Source organism: Myiozetetes cayanensis, unplaced genomic scaffold (assembly GCF_022539395.1).
Source record: "Myiozetetes cayanensis isolate MyiCay16 unplaced genomic scaffold, myiCay2020 scf14, whole genome shotgun sequence".
NCBI lineage: Eukaryota > Metazoa > Chordata > Aves > Passeriformes > Tyrannidae > Myiozetetes > Myiozetetes cayanensis.
This window is the reverse complement of record NW_026087048.1, coordinates 17,427,533-17,445,378: the sequence shown is the minus strand read 5'-3', so window position 1 is coordinate 17,445,378 and position 17,846 is coordinate 17,427,533. Positions and strand designations below refer to the sequence as shown.

The 17,846-nt window shown below is 45.2% G+C and overlaps 1 protein-coding gene across 1 annotated transcript in view; it reads left to right on the top strand.

Moving 5' to 3' along the window:
* The window catches only part of ADAMTS17 (ADAM metallopeptidase with thrombospondin type 1 motif 17), a 157,601-nt gene that overhangs the window by 64,233 nt on the left and 75,522 nt on the right, over window positions 1-17,846 (top strand). The window contains exons 11-12 of the mRNA XM_050309744.1: window positions 11,147-11,287; window positions 12,368-12,518. Of these exons, the coding sequence (XP_050165701.1) occupies window positions 11,147-11,287; window positions 12,368-12,518 (292 nt within the window). The remainder of the gene's footprint in view (window positions 1-11,146; window positions 11,288-12,367; window positions 12,519-17,846) is intronic.

Genomic DNA, 17,846 nt, shown 5'->3' with positions numbered 1-17,846 from the left:
TACGAGAGTTCTGGTTTCATCCTCCATTGGCTTTGCTGGCAGCGGCCTCGTGCACCCGGCGACCCAAAACGTGGGGACAGGACAAGTCCCCATTGTGCAGCCTCTCACCCCACACCAGCACAGGAAATATTAGGTTTGTAAGTGCCATTTCCCAAATAATCATTTGTTTTTATACAAGGGCAGTGGTCTGGATGAAATATTTACTTTTCCACTGGCAGTTGGGTTCCAATAGCCTGTAACCCGTGCTGTCTGCCTGGCCTGCTGAGTTCAACAGGTTCCAGGTGAAAATGACTGCTGGGCTGGGGGAGGTGATAAATCCCAGACTGTCACTTGGAAAAGCCTTCAGTAGTAACTCAGCAGCAGTGGAAATGTTGTTACCTCTAAAAATGTGGTTGCCTTGAACCGTTATGTCAGTGGAAGGCTGTGCCGTGGTGGAACAAGGTCGGCTGCCTCTTGGCCTAACAGTTGTGTTGGGAAATAAAATTCAGCAGAGAGAGTTTGCAAGAGAAATGAAATAAACAGGCCTGCTTTGTTCTCACTGATCCCTTCCCATTTGCAAAATCCTCCCTACATCAGGTGCTGGGCCTCTTCCCATTGCTGGATCCAACCCAGCAGGGTGGTTTGTTATCTACCTCTTTGCTTGAACCCCAGTTTCGAGAAAAAAGAGAAGAATAGCCCACAGTTTTTCTCAATTTTCTGCTTTTGTGCTTGTTTAGGTGAAACAAATCAAAGCAAAAGGAATCTGATCATAGTGGTTTTTTCTCACTTACTTGAAAAGTTCCCTTCCTGCTGGGCTCTAATTAGCTCAGGGTGTTGAGCCTTAAAAATGAGTATTTTTTACTGTACCTTCTTTCTGTGCTCCAGACCCCACTGAGACACTCATCTCGCACACCAGGTCTTACCCACATATGGGACAGTTTGACCTTTCAGGAATTTCTGATGTCCACCCTCTGGTAACTGTTTCTCACCTGCCAGTGACAGTCCAAATCCTGCCTGGCTCACCCCTCTGCTTCCCACTGGGATCCCTTCCTCCAACTTGATGTGGGGTTTTAATATTCATTTTAATTACACACAAGGAAGCTAGACAGGATAAAGGATTGCTCCCTGGAAACAGTTTGCTTCGCAGTTTGGGTAGTCTCTGTACTTAGGAAAAGTGTCTTTCCTTCAAAGGAAAGGCACAGCTTCCTTTCTTCCTCCTGAAAACACAACCCCCAGCACTTTTCAATGGGGGAATTCTTTCCTGTCTGGTTCCTCCTTTATCTCAAGCAAAGCTGCTTGCTGTGTAACATGGGATAGACTTGGCCAAAGAAGGCAGAACTCTTCCCTAATATCCATCCTGAGCCCCCACAGCCAGGAGTGGTCGGATGGGGATAAAAATGCAGATTTGCCCACATTCAGTAGCTTTAAAGTAATGGCAGCAAACTAGGGTTTCCTGCAGGAGCATTCTATTAATGACTTTCTCATCTGCTTTTCTGCTGGTGTGCACACTCCTCCCATCTGTTCATGTGAAGTCTCATCATCTCCATTTGGTATATTTTTTACCTCTTTCTTAGTTATTTTACCTTCTCAGCACTAATCTGGATATGACCCTGAGGCTTCTCTCCATTTAGAGAAAAAGCCCAACTTGCTCAGACAGGGTCCCCAGAAAGCTGTCACCAGTTTAATGACATGCACCCTGCACCTCTTATCAGCTAAAAACCCTCTAAAGAGGCATCTTCTTGTGAAGATAACAGACTTTTTCCTTTCTCTCTGATTTGTCTTCACATCAGCACGTTCAAGCCGAAGTCATTCAAAGCAAGAATGTCTCTTTTCAAGTTGCTTTTTAACTTTCCTCGTGTCACTCTCTTAGACAATATGAAATCAAACTTAGCCTTGGGGTTTGTAGGCAGCCAGGCACACCCACTACCCAAAGAATTTCACTCCAGTATCGGTCTGAACATATCATTTCCAAATTGCTTTGATACCAAGCCATAATTTGCAACATTCCTGTTTGATATCGAGTCTCTCCCTGCTGATAAAACGAGTGAGACTGAGATAGCTTCCTGAACTTTTCAAATCATTTATGAACAGCCAAGGCCAGGTGGTTCTGGTGTTATAAATTAATTTCCCAGCTGCACCATTATGAAAAATCCCAAGAGTTTAGGGAGCTGGTGTGGGAGTATCACCACCAGAAATGGAGTTTCCCTAAGGAAGGGGAGCATTCCTGAGTGTTGTCAGTGACTGTGACAGGGATACCACTGAAAATGTCACATCCTTAAAGTAAATGTCTTCAGATGAACTACTGCAGACTGATCTACTGCCAGGGATCAACTGCAGGTCGTGGAATTGGATTGTGCACTTCCCATGCAAGTTTTTTTGTAGTCAGTTCTGGTGGTTTTTTTGAATCAGTAAAAGGGGATCACATAGGATGGATTTTTTTCTTGCACTGAATCTGTGAGCCCACAGTGATTGACAACCTGGACCAGGAAAGAAGAATTAAAGAAAGTGGATGAAAAATATTTCTGTGAAAAGGACTTCTGGGAACCATGAAACACATACCCCCTGGCTTGTCTGGGACTGCACAGGACTCAATGCTGATAGAATTTATACATGCTATGGTTACTTCACACCTCTTTGTCTTTTGATGTTGGCCATCTCCTCATTCCCAGCTCCAGGACTGGAGAATTCATCTCCCAGTGTGGGGAAGGCAGCCAAGCATTCCTGACTCCCACAGTGCATTCCCCAGGCTGTCCCACTTCCCCAGCTCTCAGCAGTGGGTGGCTTCCTGATGGGACAGAGTGTGGGACATCTGTGCTTACTTGTGTTGCACATAATTGGCAAACATTCCATTTCTCCCTTCTCCTTGGTTTTCTTTTAAGGGTGTCTCGTTCTGCATCTCTCCAGTCAGGTTTGGTCGTTAGTGCAGTTGACTGGAGGCTTTCACTGGTTTCACAGGAGTTTTGGAAAAGTGCACTCAAGTGATTGCACACAAGAGCTTCCCCTTGGGCTGCTGACACTGTGAGTGGCAGAGCTGTCAGCCTGCTCACTGAGCTTTTGTCTCTCTTCCCTAGTGGGTGGGAAATCCCACCCAGGGTTTGGTCTTTTTTTTTTTTTTTCCACCCTACAATTTATATTCCCTTTTCATCCTCTGAGGAAATGCGTGTCACATTTTCAGAGGCCTCCTTCTCACCCACTTCAGGCAGTGCTGAAAGCAAACAGCTTGTTACCCTTCAGCGTGTTAGTGCTGGGATGCCCCGGGGTGCTTTCCAAACACAGGGAGCCGCAGATGGAGCACAGCAGCCTCTGAAATGAGCAGTTGTTCTCTGCCCACCGCTGCTTCATTCACAGTCATTGTGCTCCTTCTGCAGCAATTCCATGTTTCCCTGGAACCAAACTGAAGCGAGTGAGAAAGAGAGGATTTTTAACGTCCAAGAAGTGGATTAAATCTTAGGGAGGGCGAGGAAACAGCTTAGTACATCCATTTTCTTGGGGGTGTTATCCTCTGGCCCTCAGGTAACTTTATGATTACTTTAGGGTCACAGCTCAGCTGTGATCATGACAAGTAGCCAGAGTGAGACAAGCGACTCCCAGTGATCCATGTTTTACAGTGAGTGGGTTTTGATGTATCTGTCTTCACTTCTTCAGCAGGGATTGAAGGAATTAAAGCAATCCTTGACTCCCACTGTTGCTGCTGTGTCAGAAACCTGCTGTGCATTGCTGACATGTATCAAAGCATCTGAAAGGGCTTTAGAAGTCCTGAGCATCTGGTTGGATGAGTGCATGGAGATGGGGTAGTGCTTTAAGGAAGTGAAGGGGCCAGGAAGGATTTGTGTTAGGAGTGATTTTTGAGATCAGGAGGAAGAAGGGTGTTTTCCTGAGGTGATGCCACATCTTCAGTGCCGAGTTTCTGCCAAGTTTATTTGTACATTTATTGATCAGCTTTAGCTTTTTCTAGCACTTGGTATTTGGTGGGGCACTCCTTGCCTCCTGCAGCCTCAGAACCTGCTGGCTCTTACCAGAAACACCGGGAAGCTTTTGCAGGAAAAGGTTTCTCTGCTGGGGCCACGTCCCACAGATCAGCAGCAGTGGAGGCAGGGCATGGGAATGGCAGGTGTTCGGTTGCATTGCAGCTGGATTCCTTCATCTCACCAGAGTTCTTGGAATACATCAGGCAATGCCTGCCCTGCTGTGAATCATCCACTCTGGGAAAGGGGCAAGGGTGAGAGAGAGAGAGAATTCCATGGGCAAATGTCTGCAGGAAGATGGAGTCAATACCGTGAATGTGTGATTTTATTGCTGGGGAGAAAATCGTAGGTGATTCACCCTCTTCTTCATGGCCTTGGCCAAACTTTGATCAAACCATATGAAGGACTGACAGTGATGCCAGCGGGCTTTGGCCAGTTCTGCATCCAGGGCAGTGTGGGCAGCAAGCTTTTGGATCAGATGTGTGAGTGAGAGGCCACACTGCCCATCCCTGCCATGTCGGGCTCCGTGTGCTATCTGTCCCTTGAGGCACAAGCTCATACTTGCTGCCTTCCAGATTCCAGGGCAAAAGAACTAATTCTTTTTAAATGAAAACCATATCATAAAGGGCTGGGATCTGTCAAGCAGCTGAATAAACCCCAGCTTTCCACACTGCTCTTCACCGTCGTGAATAACACGTGGTGAATAACATCGTGTGTTCCCACTCGCTGTTGTTGACTTCTTGGCTGCTTGATGAGCAGATAACCATATAAAATATCTGGTTACTTCATTATTGGAGAGTGACATAAACTTGGTTATGAAAACAAGAGTCCAGTAGTCATGGCTCCCTCTAAATGTTGTCTTTCCTGATTAAAAAAACCCACAAAAGTACAGCACCCGTCCTGAACGTCCCTGTTCGAGACAACACATGGACACACTGACCAGCTTTGATTGCTTCAAATGCTTCAAGTAGGGTCATCTCCCTCTCTTCATCACAGCTTCCCAAAGTACTTGTGACAGCTTCTGGAATAGCTGAGGTTTAGGGAACAGTGTTTGCGTGTTTGAGAAGCACGAGGTGACGAAGCCTGGTTCCCATTAAGGCAAGAGCCTCGGTGGTTTTGTAAGAAGGTTGCATAAGGTGTTTCCTTGCCTCCTCCCTCAGAGTGAGCTCAGCTCAGTGTTTCCTCAGGATTTGTTGGTTTGCCCTTCATTCCAAGCCCCCCTTGGACCCCTTCTGACCCCTCTGCCTCTCTTGGGTTGCTCTGCAGAGGCGTCACCTTCCTGTGTCTCTCTCTCAAACTTGTTGTCCTTACTTTGCACTGCAGCTCCAGTTACAATTCCAGCTCTAATGAGCACCCCCACTTCACTCCTGCCTCTGCTGTGCCTTTATTCTCAACTGGATGGAAACCTCATAACTTGCAAGATACCAGCACTTTATGTTGGAACATTAAACATGTTGAACCAGTTCAGAATAGGCATCTTTCCAGTGGCGCAGCTTCAATTTCAAACATTAATAAAAATTCCTAACATCCAACTCAATTTTGGACCGGACGGCTCACGGGCTGATGATGTGGTGGATGGTCTCCCACTGCTGGTTCCAATCCAAGGGCAGGAGCTGCTCAGAACTGTTGATGTTCCTTCTCTGCTTAGTGACCTGGGTCGATTTGGGTTTAATGGCCATGTTTGGTATTCTCAGCTGTCAAGCTGTGTAACCTCCTTCCCTACCAGCATCTTCCTTTGTGGTTGGTATTTGATGGGCTATAGAGACAGAACTCCCTTCTCAGACCTGACTGAGAATTGGGAAGGGGGAGGAATGTTGTCCTTCAGTTGTGCCCTTCCTATGGATAAACAGATGGCATTTGTGCCCACAGCGTGTCTAAAGAGCAGTCCTTCCGTGGGGCACTGTCATCCTGCCCACACTGAAATGCCAGAGTGGATAAATTACAGCTCCCCTTCTCCCTCCCCTCGCACTCTGTGAGGATGTTGTCCAGTCTGCCCTCCCTTTGCATTTATATTTCTCCAGTGGGGTTTAGAAAGAAATCTTGTGCTTAATCCTGGCTCTGCAATTACTGCTGGATTACTTGTGGGTGAGTCATGGCAAGCTGGGTCACAGGGAACGGCTCCTCTCACACTGCCCTTTGAGAAGGTCAGTGGTGACGTGCCCTGGTGCTGCCTGCAGCTCCCAGCAGTGCACTGTTCCCCCACAGAAATGGAGCCTTGAGGAGAACATTTGTTCCAAACACAGGTAGGGAAAACATGTTTTCCAGCAAACAAATATCAGCCAAGGATGTCAAAATCTTAGTGGCCCCATTGCACCTTTCACTTGGAGCGTGAGATATCACTTCTCCTGCCCCCTCTGTGTTTGGGACAGGGCTGTGATGGGCCCTTTGCTCAGCTCTCTGAGGCTGTGTTGGTCTGCAGGGGTGGCCCCAAGGAGCTCTTCCTTTTGAATATCTTGCCGACCTTACACAGTTCCACCCTTTGAGCTGGTTCTTTGGGAAGAGAAATACTCACCTTTGGAGTTCTGTCTGTAGAAGTGAGAGCCATCCCCTGTCCTCATTTCCTTGATGTCCTCAGTGCCCTTTGGAGAAGTGGAGACTCTGAGGTAAGTGCAGTTGTGTGCAGAGCAATCAATTGTGTGTTGAGCTCACATTTAATAAGCAGCTGAGGTGACAGCCAGGTCACCTTGGGCAGCCTTGACAGCCACAAGTGTCACTCCTTCCTAAAGTGATCCAGTGCTTGGCTCACCCTGAATTGTTTGCAGACAAATGGAATGGTTTGACTTCCAGAGGGAGGTGATGGAAAAGGTTGTTCTACCAGCCAGCTGAAGTGCTTATTTGAAACAGAGGGATTGCAGAACCTCGTGGTGTTTCCACTTCTGGGTGTGGTTTTTTCAGGCTTTCCTTCTTCATATTTTTTTTTTTTCCCCGCTTGCTACCCTTTTTCTAAAGAAAAGCTCTTCTTTTACTCTTGGTATTTAATGTCAAACTTGCCTCTTGTCCCTACTTCACAATCTCTCCCCACCAGAAGGGGAATGTATGGTGATAGTCCTGGGGATTTCTCAAGTGGTCTCTTACCAGCCACCAAGTTGCAGCTGTTGGAGAAATTTGAAGCATCTCCTACATCAGTTTCCCCCAGCCCTTGGCCCTTATCCTTCAACTCAGATTTGGGGCTTTTAGTAGGAAACCCATCGAGAGCCGTAGTGGTTCTGATGAGGGTTTGTGTACATGACCTTGAGAACTCGGAGGAGCAGCACTCAGTGCACTGAAGGCAATAGGAGGCTTTCCACGGGCTTTGGTGCACTTTGGCTCGGGCTTTTAAAGAATAACAGGAAATATTGGAAAACTGCACCGAGGGTAAACAGAGCAGTTTAGTTCCATTAACTGTCTAGAGGAGAAGCTCCACTTAATGACCGAAGCAAACAAAGCAAGTGCAGGGGTTTAGCATCGCTGGGGGAAAACAAACGGCTGGTAATTATCGGCGGTCAGTTTAAAGGAGTCACAGGAGGAACTGGCCGGCTCTGACCTGGAGGGTAATTCTGGCATCCCCACCCAGTTGTGAGCGCTGCTGATGGGGAGCAGCGTCCTGGAAGGGAGCACAGGGGCTGCATGCTGTATTTTATTCATGGCACTGCTACCCCGAAGTCTGGTTCTCCAGAAAAATGCATCAGAGAGATCTGTTGTTGCTGCCTCCCTGTGACTCTTGATAGAGTTTGCCTTGCTGTGATTATGTTCACAGTCAGCCAGCTTGTTTCTGGGCTCACATGTGATGAGCAACAATAAATAGGCTGCAGGACTCCTCTGGTGAGGCTGTGGTGTCTTCTTGGAGTGGTAACCAATGCATTATTTATATTTGGAAAGAAGCTGGAGTGTGAAACCGGATCCCAGGGTGCTTCCTCTGAATAAACATTGAATGAAAGGAGTTTAAGAGCTGACGGTCTGCGCTGTCCTTGTTTGCCTTTGTGGGATGTCATTGCCTTCAGGAGGAGAATGTGGTGAACTGAAGGCTGAGATTTACCTTGGGGTCAGAGTAGAGGAGTTACTGCGGCGGTAACAGCTCAGAGGGATGAGTCCTGCTCATCCATCGTGGCTCTGCTGGCTTTGTAAAGGGTGAGAGGCACCCTGTGTTTGTGGTTCCTGATTAAATGGACAATTTTTGGCTGGGAGAGCACAGAGGGCAGTGGGTTTGCAGGGCAATGCAGTGCCATTTTGACATTCTTACTTCTAATCGAAGAGCTTTTCCTGTCAGCTCTTTATTCAAGGTCTGTTCATGTAAGAATAGAACTCTTTCCTAAGGCAGAGTATTTCAAGAGACTGATTACCTGCTTCTAATTCCTCCTGAATTCTGAATAGCAGGTAAGATTAGGGGGATCACAAAGGAAATGCAGACTCCTGATTCAGCACTTGCACTGCTGTTTAGGACAAACAAATACTGCTCTGTCCCATTTATTTCTGTTAAAAGGAGGGGGACTGTTCATTAGTGAAAGGAATCAGCGTGGCATTGCATTTACCACGTGTAGGAAAACCTGGCCCCTTTGATGTAGCTGGGGACCCTTGAACTTCAGAAAAGAATGTGTTAGCATGCTAGGGTATGCCTGAGCCCTGCAGGTCATTTAATCCTTTTCTCAAGTGAGTCATTGTAAGGTAAAGTGGATGCTGAGAAAAGTTCTGCACTGCCAATTAAAACAGGCTCCAAAGGTGTTGCTGGTTTCATTCTACCAGAAACTCATCACTGAGGGGCCAGGAGGGGTTGAGGCCAGATCCCAGGCTAATATAAACTGCCCTGGTTCTTTGGACTTAGCAGAGCTTTATTCCAATAAAGGTATTCCTTTCAGGCTCAGTTCCTTTATGCTTACGACTTTATGACTTTTAAAAGGATTCCTGTGCAGGAACCAGGAACGATTCAGGAAGGTGTCGATTTCCACGCGTGTAAGAACGGAACAGATTTCCGAAGAAACCTGTAAATAACTGGAGGTGTGGGTTCTGACTCAGTCTTTATAGAGGATACATTTTATCTGCCTCAGACCCCCCTGCAGAATCGAAGCTGAGTAATGAGTGGCAGCCTCAGCATTTCTCCCAGGCGCAGACCTTGGGTGAGACCAGGTTTAAAATAAAGTTAAGGACAGGAATGTACTGGTTAGTTACCCTTGTTCACCAGCAGAATCCCACTTTCAACATGTTTAACAAAAAAATAATTGAAGTTATCAGAAAGCTAAGGCATTTCTTAATTAACAAAACCCAGACCAAACACTATTGTTTTGTGGAAGGGGTAAAATCAGGAAGCCTAAACCACTTGGAAAGTCAGGAAGATGGTTTGTTGTCACCCCTTTGAAGTGGAACAACTGATGTGCTGACCAGAATGGGGTGGCTGCCAGATCCCATCCCACAGGAACCTCCAAGAAACCTTGGAAAACCTGTCTTATCTCCATCAGAAAACTTGACAGGATTGCTCCACGCCCAGGAGCCTTCCAAACTGGCATTTTATGGCAAACTTCCCTCTGGAAGATTTCCAGCCACCTTACACACCTTACTCATGGTACTGGGCCCTTCCTGTCCTGACTTTTAGGAATAGGATCTTTAGATGGGCTTATTTGCATTGGAGGAACTGGTGGAACTTTCCTCCTAGCATGTGAAGAGTTTTCTCTGTGTGCAGAAACAACATGGGTGAAATATTTGGAGTGAAATCCAGGCCCCATTGAAGTCAGTGGTAAAACTCCCACTCACTTCAGTGGAGCAGGAATTTCACTCTTTGCTGTTTTGAAGTTGGAGTTACTGATAGACTGTTAGGTTATTCCTGCATGCATCAAACAAAATGTGAATGTTTCTGCTGGGTTCAGAACCCACAAAGGTTTGAAAAGGAGAATAATCATGAACTTCTGAGTCGAAAAATTATATTAAATGTAGTTTTGCTAGAAATAATAATGTCCCTGGAGATAAACCTAAAATAATAGACTGCACCATATAATCTTCACTTTAAACTAAAAATAGCAGAGATGGTGGTTTAATCTAAGCCATAATTATCAAACTGCTGAAGCTGGTTTTGGTTCACTGCAACTAGGAATGGATGTCGTGTTTGGGCTTTGAACAGTCGAGCCCCACAACTGGAGACAAGCAAAGCCAAGAGCACAGTCAGAAAGCAAACAGGAGCCTCTGATTTGCAGAGAAACAGCAGAGATTAAAGAGTCCAGCTCCATATTTAAAGGGACTGCTCCTACCTTGCTCCAGCCAGCAAGCTGGAGACTCAGTGAGGTCTTGTTAATTTGAGGTTTCAGCCCCAAGTTGGTGACATTTCACTAGAACGTGACACTGGCCATACAAGATGCATTTTATCTGAAACTCATCTTCCATTTCATCTTGGAATTGAAGGAGGACTGTTAATGTTTCAAAGAGTTACTGCTCTGTCTGGTTCTAAGAAAGGGGTTTAATGACGATTTCAGAGTAGGATGGAAAGCCCTTAACCTTTCACTGCCAGGCACCGTGGGATGGTTGTTTGTTTTGTTGTTGGTGTTTTTTGGACAGTGCTTGGAGAAATGGGGTTGATTCTGCCTCGGGCTCCTATCTGAGCACTGCTGTTACAGAGCCAAGGCTAATTTAGGTTGGAAGGGCCACTGGAGACCATCTGATCCAACCACTGCTCAAAGAAGGATCAGCTTCAAAGTTAGATGAGGGACTGTACAATACCAAATTTAGAAATGTGTTTTCTAACAGTGTATTAACGATACATTTGGCCCATCTCTGGTATTAATTTGTTGATTGTTCCCTCAATGTGATTATAGGGATCACATCCACTAGATTTGGGAAAGCAATCCCAAATTTTCAATAGATACTAGCTTTAATATTCTAGCAGATATCCTTCCACTGGGCTTACATCGTTTCTGCAGGTCACTCCTCGTGAACCTCAAATAGTTTCACGTTTTCTGGTAGAAAAGTCCATAAGAAGCCCATTTTAGATATTCGAACACATCAACACTAAACCCCTTGTGAAATGAAGGCAATGGATAAACTAAAGGAACCTATAGTGTATTTATATTTATTAATTTAACAGGTGCCCAGAGCAGTGGGTGAACAACTGTGTGTTGTATGTGCAGCCTGGTTTCGAGGTGTTAATTGCTAAGACTATAATTACTAATTTTAACAGGAAATGAGAAACCCACATCATAACTTGATAGGGTTTTTTTTTGTCCTGTTTTGTTTTCCTCAAACAGCATGGGGATGAGCCACGATGATGACCACCAGCCCTGTGCAGGGAGGTCCCACATCATGTCTGGGGAGTGGGTGAAGGGCAGGAACCCCAGTGACCTCTCCTGGTCTTCGTGCAGCCGTGACGACCTGGAAAACTTCCTAAAGTAAGGACTGTGCCGAGTATCAGAAATCCTGTCAGGCAAAAATGCAGTGTGTTGTTTGAAAGTGAAAGCATGAAGAATTTTCCTTCCAAAAAAGAGCGTGTGCTTGTGTCGTTAGGGTGTGCAAGTTTGATTCTGTCTCCATTACAGTCGCCCCTTTGCAGCTGAGGATTGCAGAGAGGCACAAGAATTATGTGCTGATAATTTCTTAAATATAATTCCAGATCACCTTCATTTTACAAACAGTGCCCTTCATGGTTGCAATGACAGAAATCTGTGTGTATGTAGCCTGCAGAAATCTCTGCTGGAGGATGCTGCAGCTTTGTGCTGTGGCTTTTACTGTCTATCTTGTTATTAAGTAGCTTTTATTTTAATTTAATTTCTGTTTTACCTGTAGGTAATTCTAATATGTTTTCTCACTCTTCAGTGAGTTTTGGTCTAAAATGGTCCACTATAAACTTATTTTCCACTGTTTCAACCCTGGGGTTAGAGGTGGCAAAGAAAGGAAAATGATGAAAGAAAATGGGGCATCTGCTGTTACATTAAAAGCATGAAGCTGAAAGAGAAGTTGCATCTGATTCATGTGGTTGCATCTGGTCCCTGAGATGGAAGAGGTGACAGTGATATTCTAATTTGTAAAAGATTGTTGTGAAGGCAAAGAGAAAAATCTTTCCTCTGTGCCTGTGATGGATAAGAAAAGAAGTCAAGGGCTCAAAATTCAGCTGGGGGGATTGAGGTGAGACGTGACAGAAGACTTTTAGCTGTCACTGTAAGGCTCGTGAAGCTTTGGGCTGGATAACCTGAGGGCAGAATTGAGTTTCCATGAGATTTTTAGGAACAGTTTAGATGAATGGTTAACCCAGAAAGTTTTTTATGTAGTCTGTTCTGCCTTGGGGTCTGGGGCCAAGGGTGACTTCCCAAGGACCTTTTTCAATTCTTTGGAAGCTTCCAGAGGGAAAAATCTCCACCGTTCCTTCATGTTAAAGAGAGGGCAGCAGCTTCTCTGCAGCAGGGTTGTTTTCTTCTTCTCTGCAATTCAGGGGTGTTTTCCCTTAAAAGCCTGTGTGATTGCTGCCCTGGCAGGTCCAAGGTGAGCACGTGTTTGCTGGTGACAGACCCCCGGAGCCAGTTCTCGGTGCGGCTCCCCCACAAGCTGCCGGGGATGCACTACAGCGCCGACGAGCAGTGCCAGATCCTCTTCGGCACCAACGCCACCTTCTGCAAGAACATGGAGGTAAGAGCCCGTGGGCTGGACCTGCAGACAGGGTGGGAAGTGGAAATAAAGCTGTCAGGCACTGAGGGAGGAAAGAGATCTGTGCTTTCCTCAGAGCTGCCTAACGGGAGCTGCAGCGCGTTCAGCACCGCTGAGAGAAAATCAAACCCCCACGGACCTCCCTGTCAGCAGCACGGTCAGAGACACTTCTCCTCTTTTCCCCACACTGCCCTTGTTAATCTCCTCAAGCAGACCCAGAAAAGCTGGTGTTTGCACTTTGTTCCCTCCTGACACTGTTTTGCTGAAATACTCCTCAGAGATTGTTTTCCTGGAAGTTCAGCTGAGGTGAAAGCCTCTCCTCACAAGAGTGCTTGGCTACTTTCGCAGAGTCAGCTTAGGTGATTGTCTGGATCTTTCAGCAGACTTCACCTTCAGTCCTCTGCAGTGCTCTTAGGAGCTGACTCTTAACTCTGTGCTGAGAAAATATTCATAACTGCTTGTTAGATGAGGCCATTTAGAATCTTGTGCAGAATCCTGTGTGTTTTCTGAGCAATGTGATGTTTGATCAGGGTTTGGGTGCAGCGTGGCTTGTATCAATCACATGGCTGGTTGGCAAAATGCAAACAGGTTGTATTTGAGATGAGGCTGTGTGACTTGTCCCCTGGAATTTAGACAGCTGAACTTCTTCTAAGATCTTTTTATTCTGAGTGGATCTTACCTGCATCCCACTTTAGGCAGGGACTGGGGATGTGCTTCCTTCCAGTGTGGCCTTGGAGATACCCAGAAGAAAATCGTGTAGCACCGTGTTGGGTCACCGACATCCCCTCCTTTATAGACAGGCAAGAAGCAGCCAAGTTTCTTACTGTCATTAACTGGCCATTTGTCTTTTCCAGTTGTCCCTCATTCCCACTCTGAACAAGCCTGGGATCTTAAATCAGTGTTAGGAAATAAAATAATACTCGGCGATAACTGAGGGTTTCCAAGTGCCAAATTACTAAAACTGTTGAACACATGCAAGCCCTGGGAACATGCTCTTAGTTTCACATTAGCTGTTTTATTTATTTTGGACTTGGAAACTAGCTAATATAAAACAATAAGAAAAGAATCTGGATAGGTTGTATTTCCCAGCTCCATCAAGAAAACGCAGACCACCAGGACTACTGTACTGGAAGGGAAGTGTTGTAGGTCTGTGAAGAAAACCCCAGATCTCCCCAGCATGACTCAAGTTCTTCCACTTGTGTGGGTGTCACCCAGCTTGACTGCTGTTGGAAGAGATATTTGCTATTTCCCTTCTTGGGATAAAAAAAACATTCTGTCTCTGGATATTCCAGTGCCTAATGAGAATGTCAGCCCAGTGGTAGGTGGTCAGCCTTTCTCACACACAGACTGCATGTCCAGCCTGGAGCTGCTTCAGGGACACGTTGTTTGCCAGAATAAGGTGCCAAGAGGCACAGTTCTGCAAGACACAGACAGCAGGTGTTTGTGCCTCCCAAGATTTTTCACCAGTCTTAGAATTTGGCACCTTTGGAACACAACGAAAGCTGTGCTCTTTTGCTCCATCACTCCTTTAGTGTCTCCCCAAGAAAAGCATATTTTGTGAGGACCTCAGTACTTTCTAATGAAAAGCCTTGTAGAAGTTCAGCAGATTAAAACCAATTTGCAGTCACTGAGAATTCTTCCTGTTGCAGATGTGCATTGAAAGTGAGCATTCACCCTGTGAAGCTTTGGATCAGTCATGTCACGTGCCATTCATTTAAGTAAATATTTGCATCCTGTTATGCTGCTCTGGATTGGCTTTTGAAGGCAGCGAAAGGAAATTCTTTAGAGGAAATGATCACTTTTGATTTTTAGACCTCTCAAGTTTGTGTTCTTTTCACCTCTGTGTTTCTCAGGCTTCATCTGCACAGTGCTTGTATCATAAGTCTCAAAGCTGTCTACAAAAATATGAACCAAAAAAAAAAATTGGCACTGGTCACTGGCATTAGCTGTAGAAATTACTGGCAACTACAGCTGTCTCCTCTTCTAGCCAATGGTAATGTGGTATTTTTAATTCAATAAAGTATTAAAAAAATCCAAATGTAAAAGCAATAAACATTTGACAGTAAATATTTGTTACAAAGAGGAAATAAACGTCAGGAAATGAGCCTGCTCAATCTTTTTATGATTACATGTGTCTACTGCCTATTTTCTTATATAATAAAAGAGCTCCATTACCATATTTCTTTGGAGATAGTTGAGCTCCATAATTATGTCAGGCACACTGGAGGCCCTGTGTTCAGAAATGCCATGCACTTTGGTTTTGAGCAAACTTCAGAGATTAGAGAATTCCAAAATTTCAGCAAGCTGCAGAGACTTTCTGTGCAGCAAAATATCTCCTTTAAAGGCCTCAGAGCCCACATTTTGAAAGGAATGGAACCTCCTTTGCCTGCACAGAGAGTCAGGTGCCTGAACGCTCGGCAGTGCCTGCAGCTCCAACACCACTCCAGCCAGGTGGGTAATCCGTGAACATTCACCCTCATCTGATTATTTGAGATTGCATCCCCAGAATTCCTCTTCCAGTTTGTTTTTGAGGATAACTCAGATGCATTGAACAAAACTGTGGTTCTCACAGTGCTGAGTTTGCCAGATGAGCTGTCCTGCAGCTGTTCTGCTCCGAACCTGCAGAACAGAGATCAGAAGGTGTGAGGAGGGCTCAGCTTTACCTGTTCTGAACCTCCTGACAGTCCCTTTTCCTTTGCTTGGACACTGCATCTGCATTTTAATACTCTGAAATTTTAAAAAATGAACTAATTAGCAGAGTGAACATGTGATAGTCAGAGGATTTGTGACCTGTTGTAATCTGTGATCTCCAAGGTGTGTAATTTAGGATCTGGTTCTGTAACATCAGTGTTGGGTCAGATTTACCAGTGCATGTCACCTTCTTGAAGAGCTGTGAATCAATTTTAGGTTGGATGTTTGTAAGGCAGGGAGCAATCAATTTTTATTCATTTGAGAAGCACTGTTCCTATTATTACACAGTATGGATAATGAATGGCAAGATAACCTGCCAGGCCCTCGAGGGAAGACAACTCCATTTTGGTGTGTGCTCTGCTTATGGTTTTATTGGTTTGAGATGAATCCAGGTGCCTGCTTTTGGATTAACTTTAACCTGAGTATTGCATGGGTGAGTCCCTCAGGAAAGCAAAGGTTTCCATGGCTCCCTGGAAGAGTTAGTGTTGATCTGTGGAACTGGGTAAGAAAACAGAATCAGGCAGTTCTCAAGTGAGGTGATTCAAGCCAGGTTGGATGGGCTTGGAGCAACCTGAGGGGGGATAGGAACAAGATGATCTTTAAGATTCCTTTCACCCCAAACCATTCTGTGGTTCTGTGATTTCACATATGCTAATAAATCACTCAAGACCCTTCAGTAGTTCCCCCTTCATGTCTAAGTCACAGTTTTCTCCAGTGCTTTCTCATGGTGCTTCCTGTTAATCTTTCCCATTGTAAATGTCAGGCATCATCTGATCCATGTGAATGCTTGTCTGTCAGGATGTACAGATGTGCTTCTGCCATGCCAGGCATGCTGCCTGCTTCCAGCCATGCCCCTTGCAGTGCCAGCAGAGCTTTGGCCCACCCAAGAGGTTGCACAGTGATCTTTATTTTGAGGGAGACAAGTTGCTTTTAACAGGAATTAAATAGGTGACTGTGTCATTCTTGAGCTCTGAGCAACGTCAGGGTAACTGTGGAAAAAGCTGAGCAAGAATGCATCTTTGACACTGCAAAGTGCATTATCAGTGCCCCCCAGACTCCAGGATCTTTGGGGATTCAGCCTTGACATGAGCCCAGGGCTAACATGGAAGCAGTTGTGCAAATTACAGGCAATTCAACCTGTCTGACCTCTGTCCTTCAACTCCACACTGAGCTATGAATCAACTATTGTGAATTCATTTGACCACTGTGGAAGAGGAAACAGAAAGTTCAGCCCCAGCCAGGCAGTGCAGGCTCTGCAGGGAGCAGCAGTTAACTCTTTGCTTCCCTGGGTTTATTCCGAGAGGAACAGCAGGGGTGGTTTGCACTGAATCTCTCCCAGAGCAGAGATGTTTGTCTACCAGAAATGCATCACAGCACATTAACAACCTGCACCAGAAATGCATCAAAACACCTTCACAACCTGCACCAGAAATGCATCAAAGCCATTAAACTCCCATGAAAAGATGACACATGTTTAAAGGTTATTTTTCAGACTGGCACACCCACCAACAGAGGCTTTTGCACTGAAGTCCTATGGATGGGGGAAAAAAAAAGGGATTTCTGTCTCTTCTATCCAGCGTTTTCCTATTTGTTTTATAAGCCTTTTGGCTTATTTATTATTAACACATTTTTGCGGGTTTTTACATAACCATTTGTTTTGTTTTGAGTCAGAGCTGGGCTCGGGCTGGAGTGGCACATGGGAAGAGATTAGAACTGCTCCAGAGGTTTTTATTCTGAGCAGGGACACTGTCAGCTCAGATGTAGCTGGGAATGAGGATTTTGACATGACACTGTTTTTGGAAAAATTAAACCAGCTAGAATTGGCTCCAGTGTTTTTTTCTATATTTAAGTTGTTTTATAACAAATGTAGGCATTTCCCAGTATCTGCAAGCTGCAGAACAGGAGGGCAAAGCTGATCTCAAGCCAGAGGAGCCTGACTGGATTTCTGGGCTAATATGGAAAAGGAGATGAATGAAAAATCAAAGTAAAGAAAAGAGCAGCAGTTGTGATGATCCAGTGGATTTTATGTATCCCTTCAGTTTTCATGTTTGAGGGTGGGGTGGTGAGGACAATTTGGCAATTGTGGTCTTGATGTTGCAGAGAGTCTGGTGGGGTGGACCCTTGGGAATCAATGGGCCTCTGTCTGCCTTTTCTCTGCAAGATGCCAAGGATGATACCGAGCCCTGTGATTTAGTAATGTGTAGAATATTTACAGGAACGTGGTAATTAGATTGAAAACTGATTTATCCTGAAAATAATAGGTTGCATTGTCGTTTTCTGTACAACCAGGGACTTTGTCTGCATAATAATACTAATAAATGTGGAAGAGGATGGGTTGGGTTTTCTTGAGCCTGGCAATTCTAAAAAAAAATGAGGTTTTTTTGAGAAGTAAAGGTAACAATTTGCTTAATTGCCATACTATAGTTCATAGTTTTCCTCATGTAGGTTGTGAGAATTCAGACTATTTTCATGTTGCCTGTCTCTGTGAAACCAAAGTGCCCTATTTCACTGCTCCTGTATGTTGCAAAAAGACCTTTTTCTCTTTATTTTCAGTGGAAATACTTTTTGTTTAAGAGAGAGAGAGAAAGAACAGGAGAGAAGCAGAGTTCCTGCCTGGGC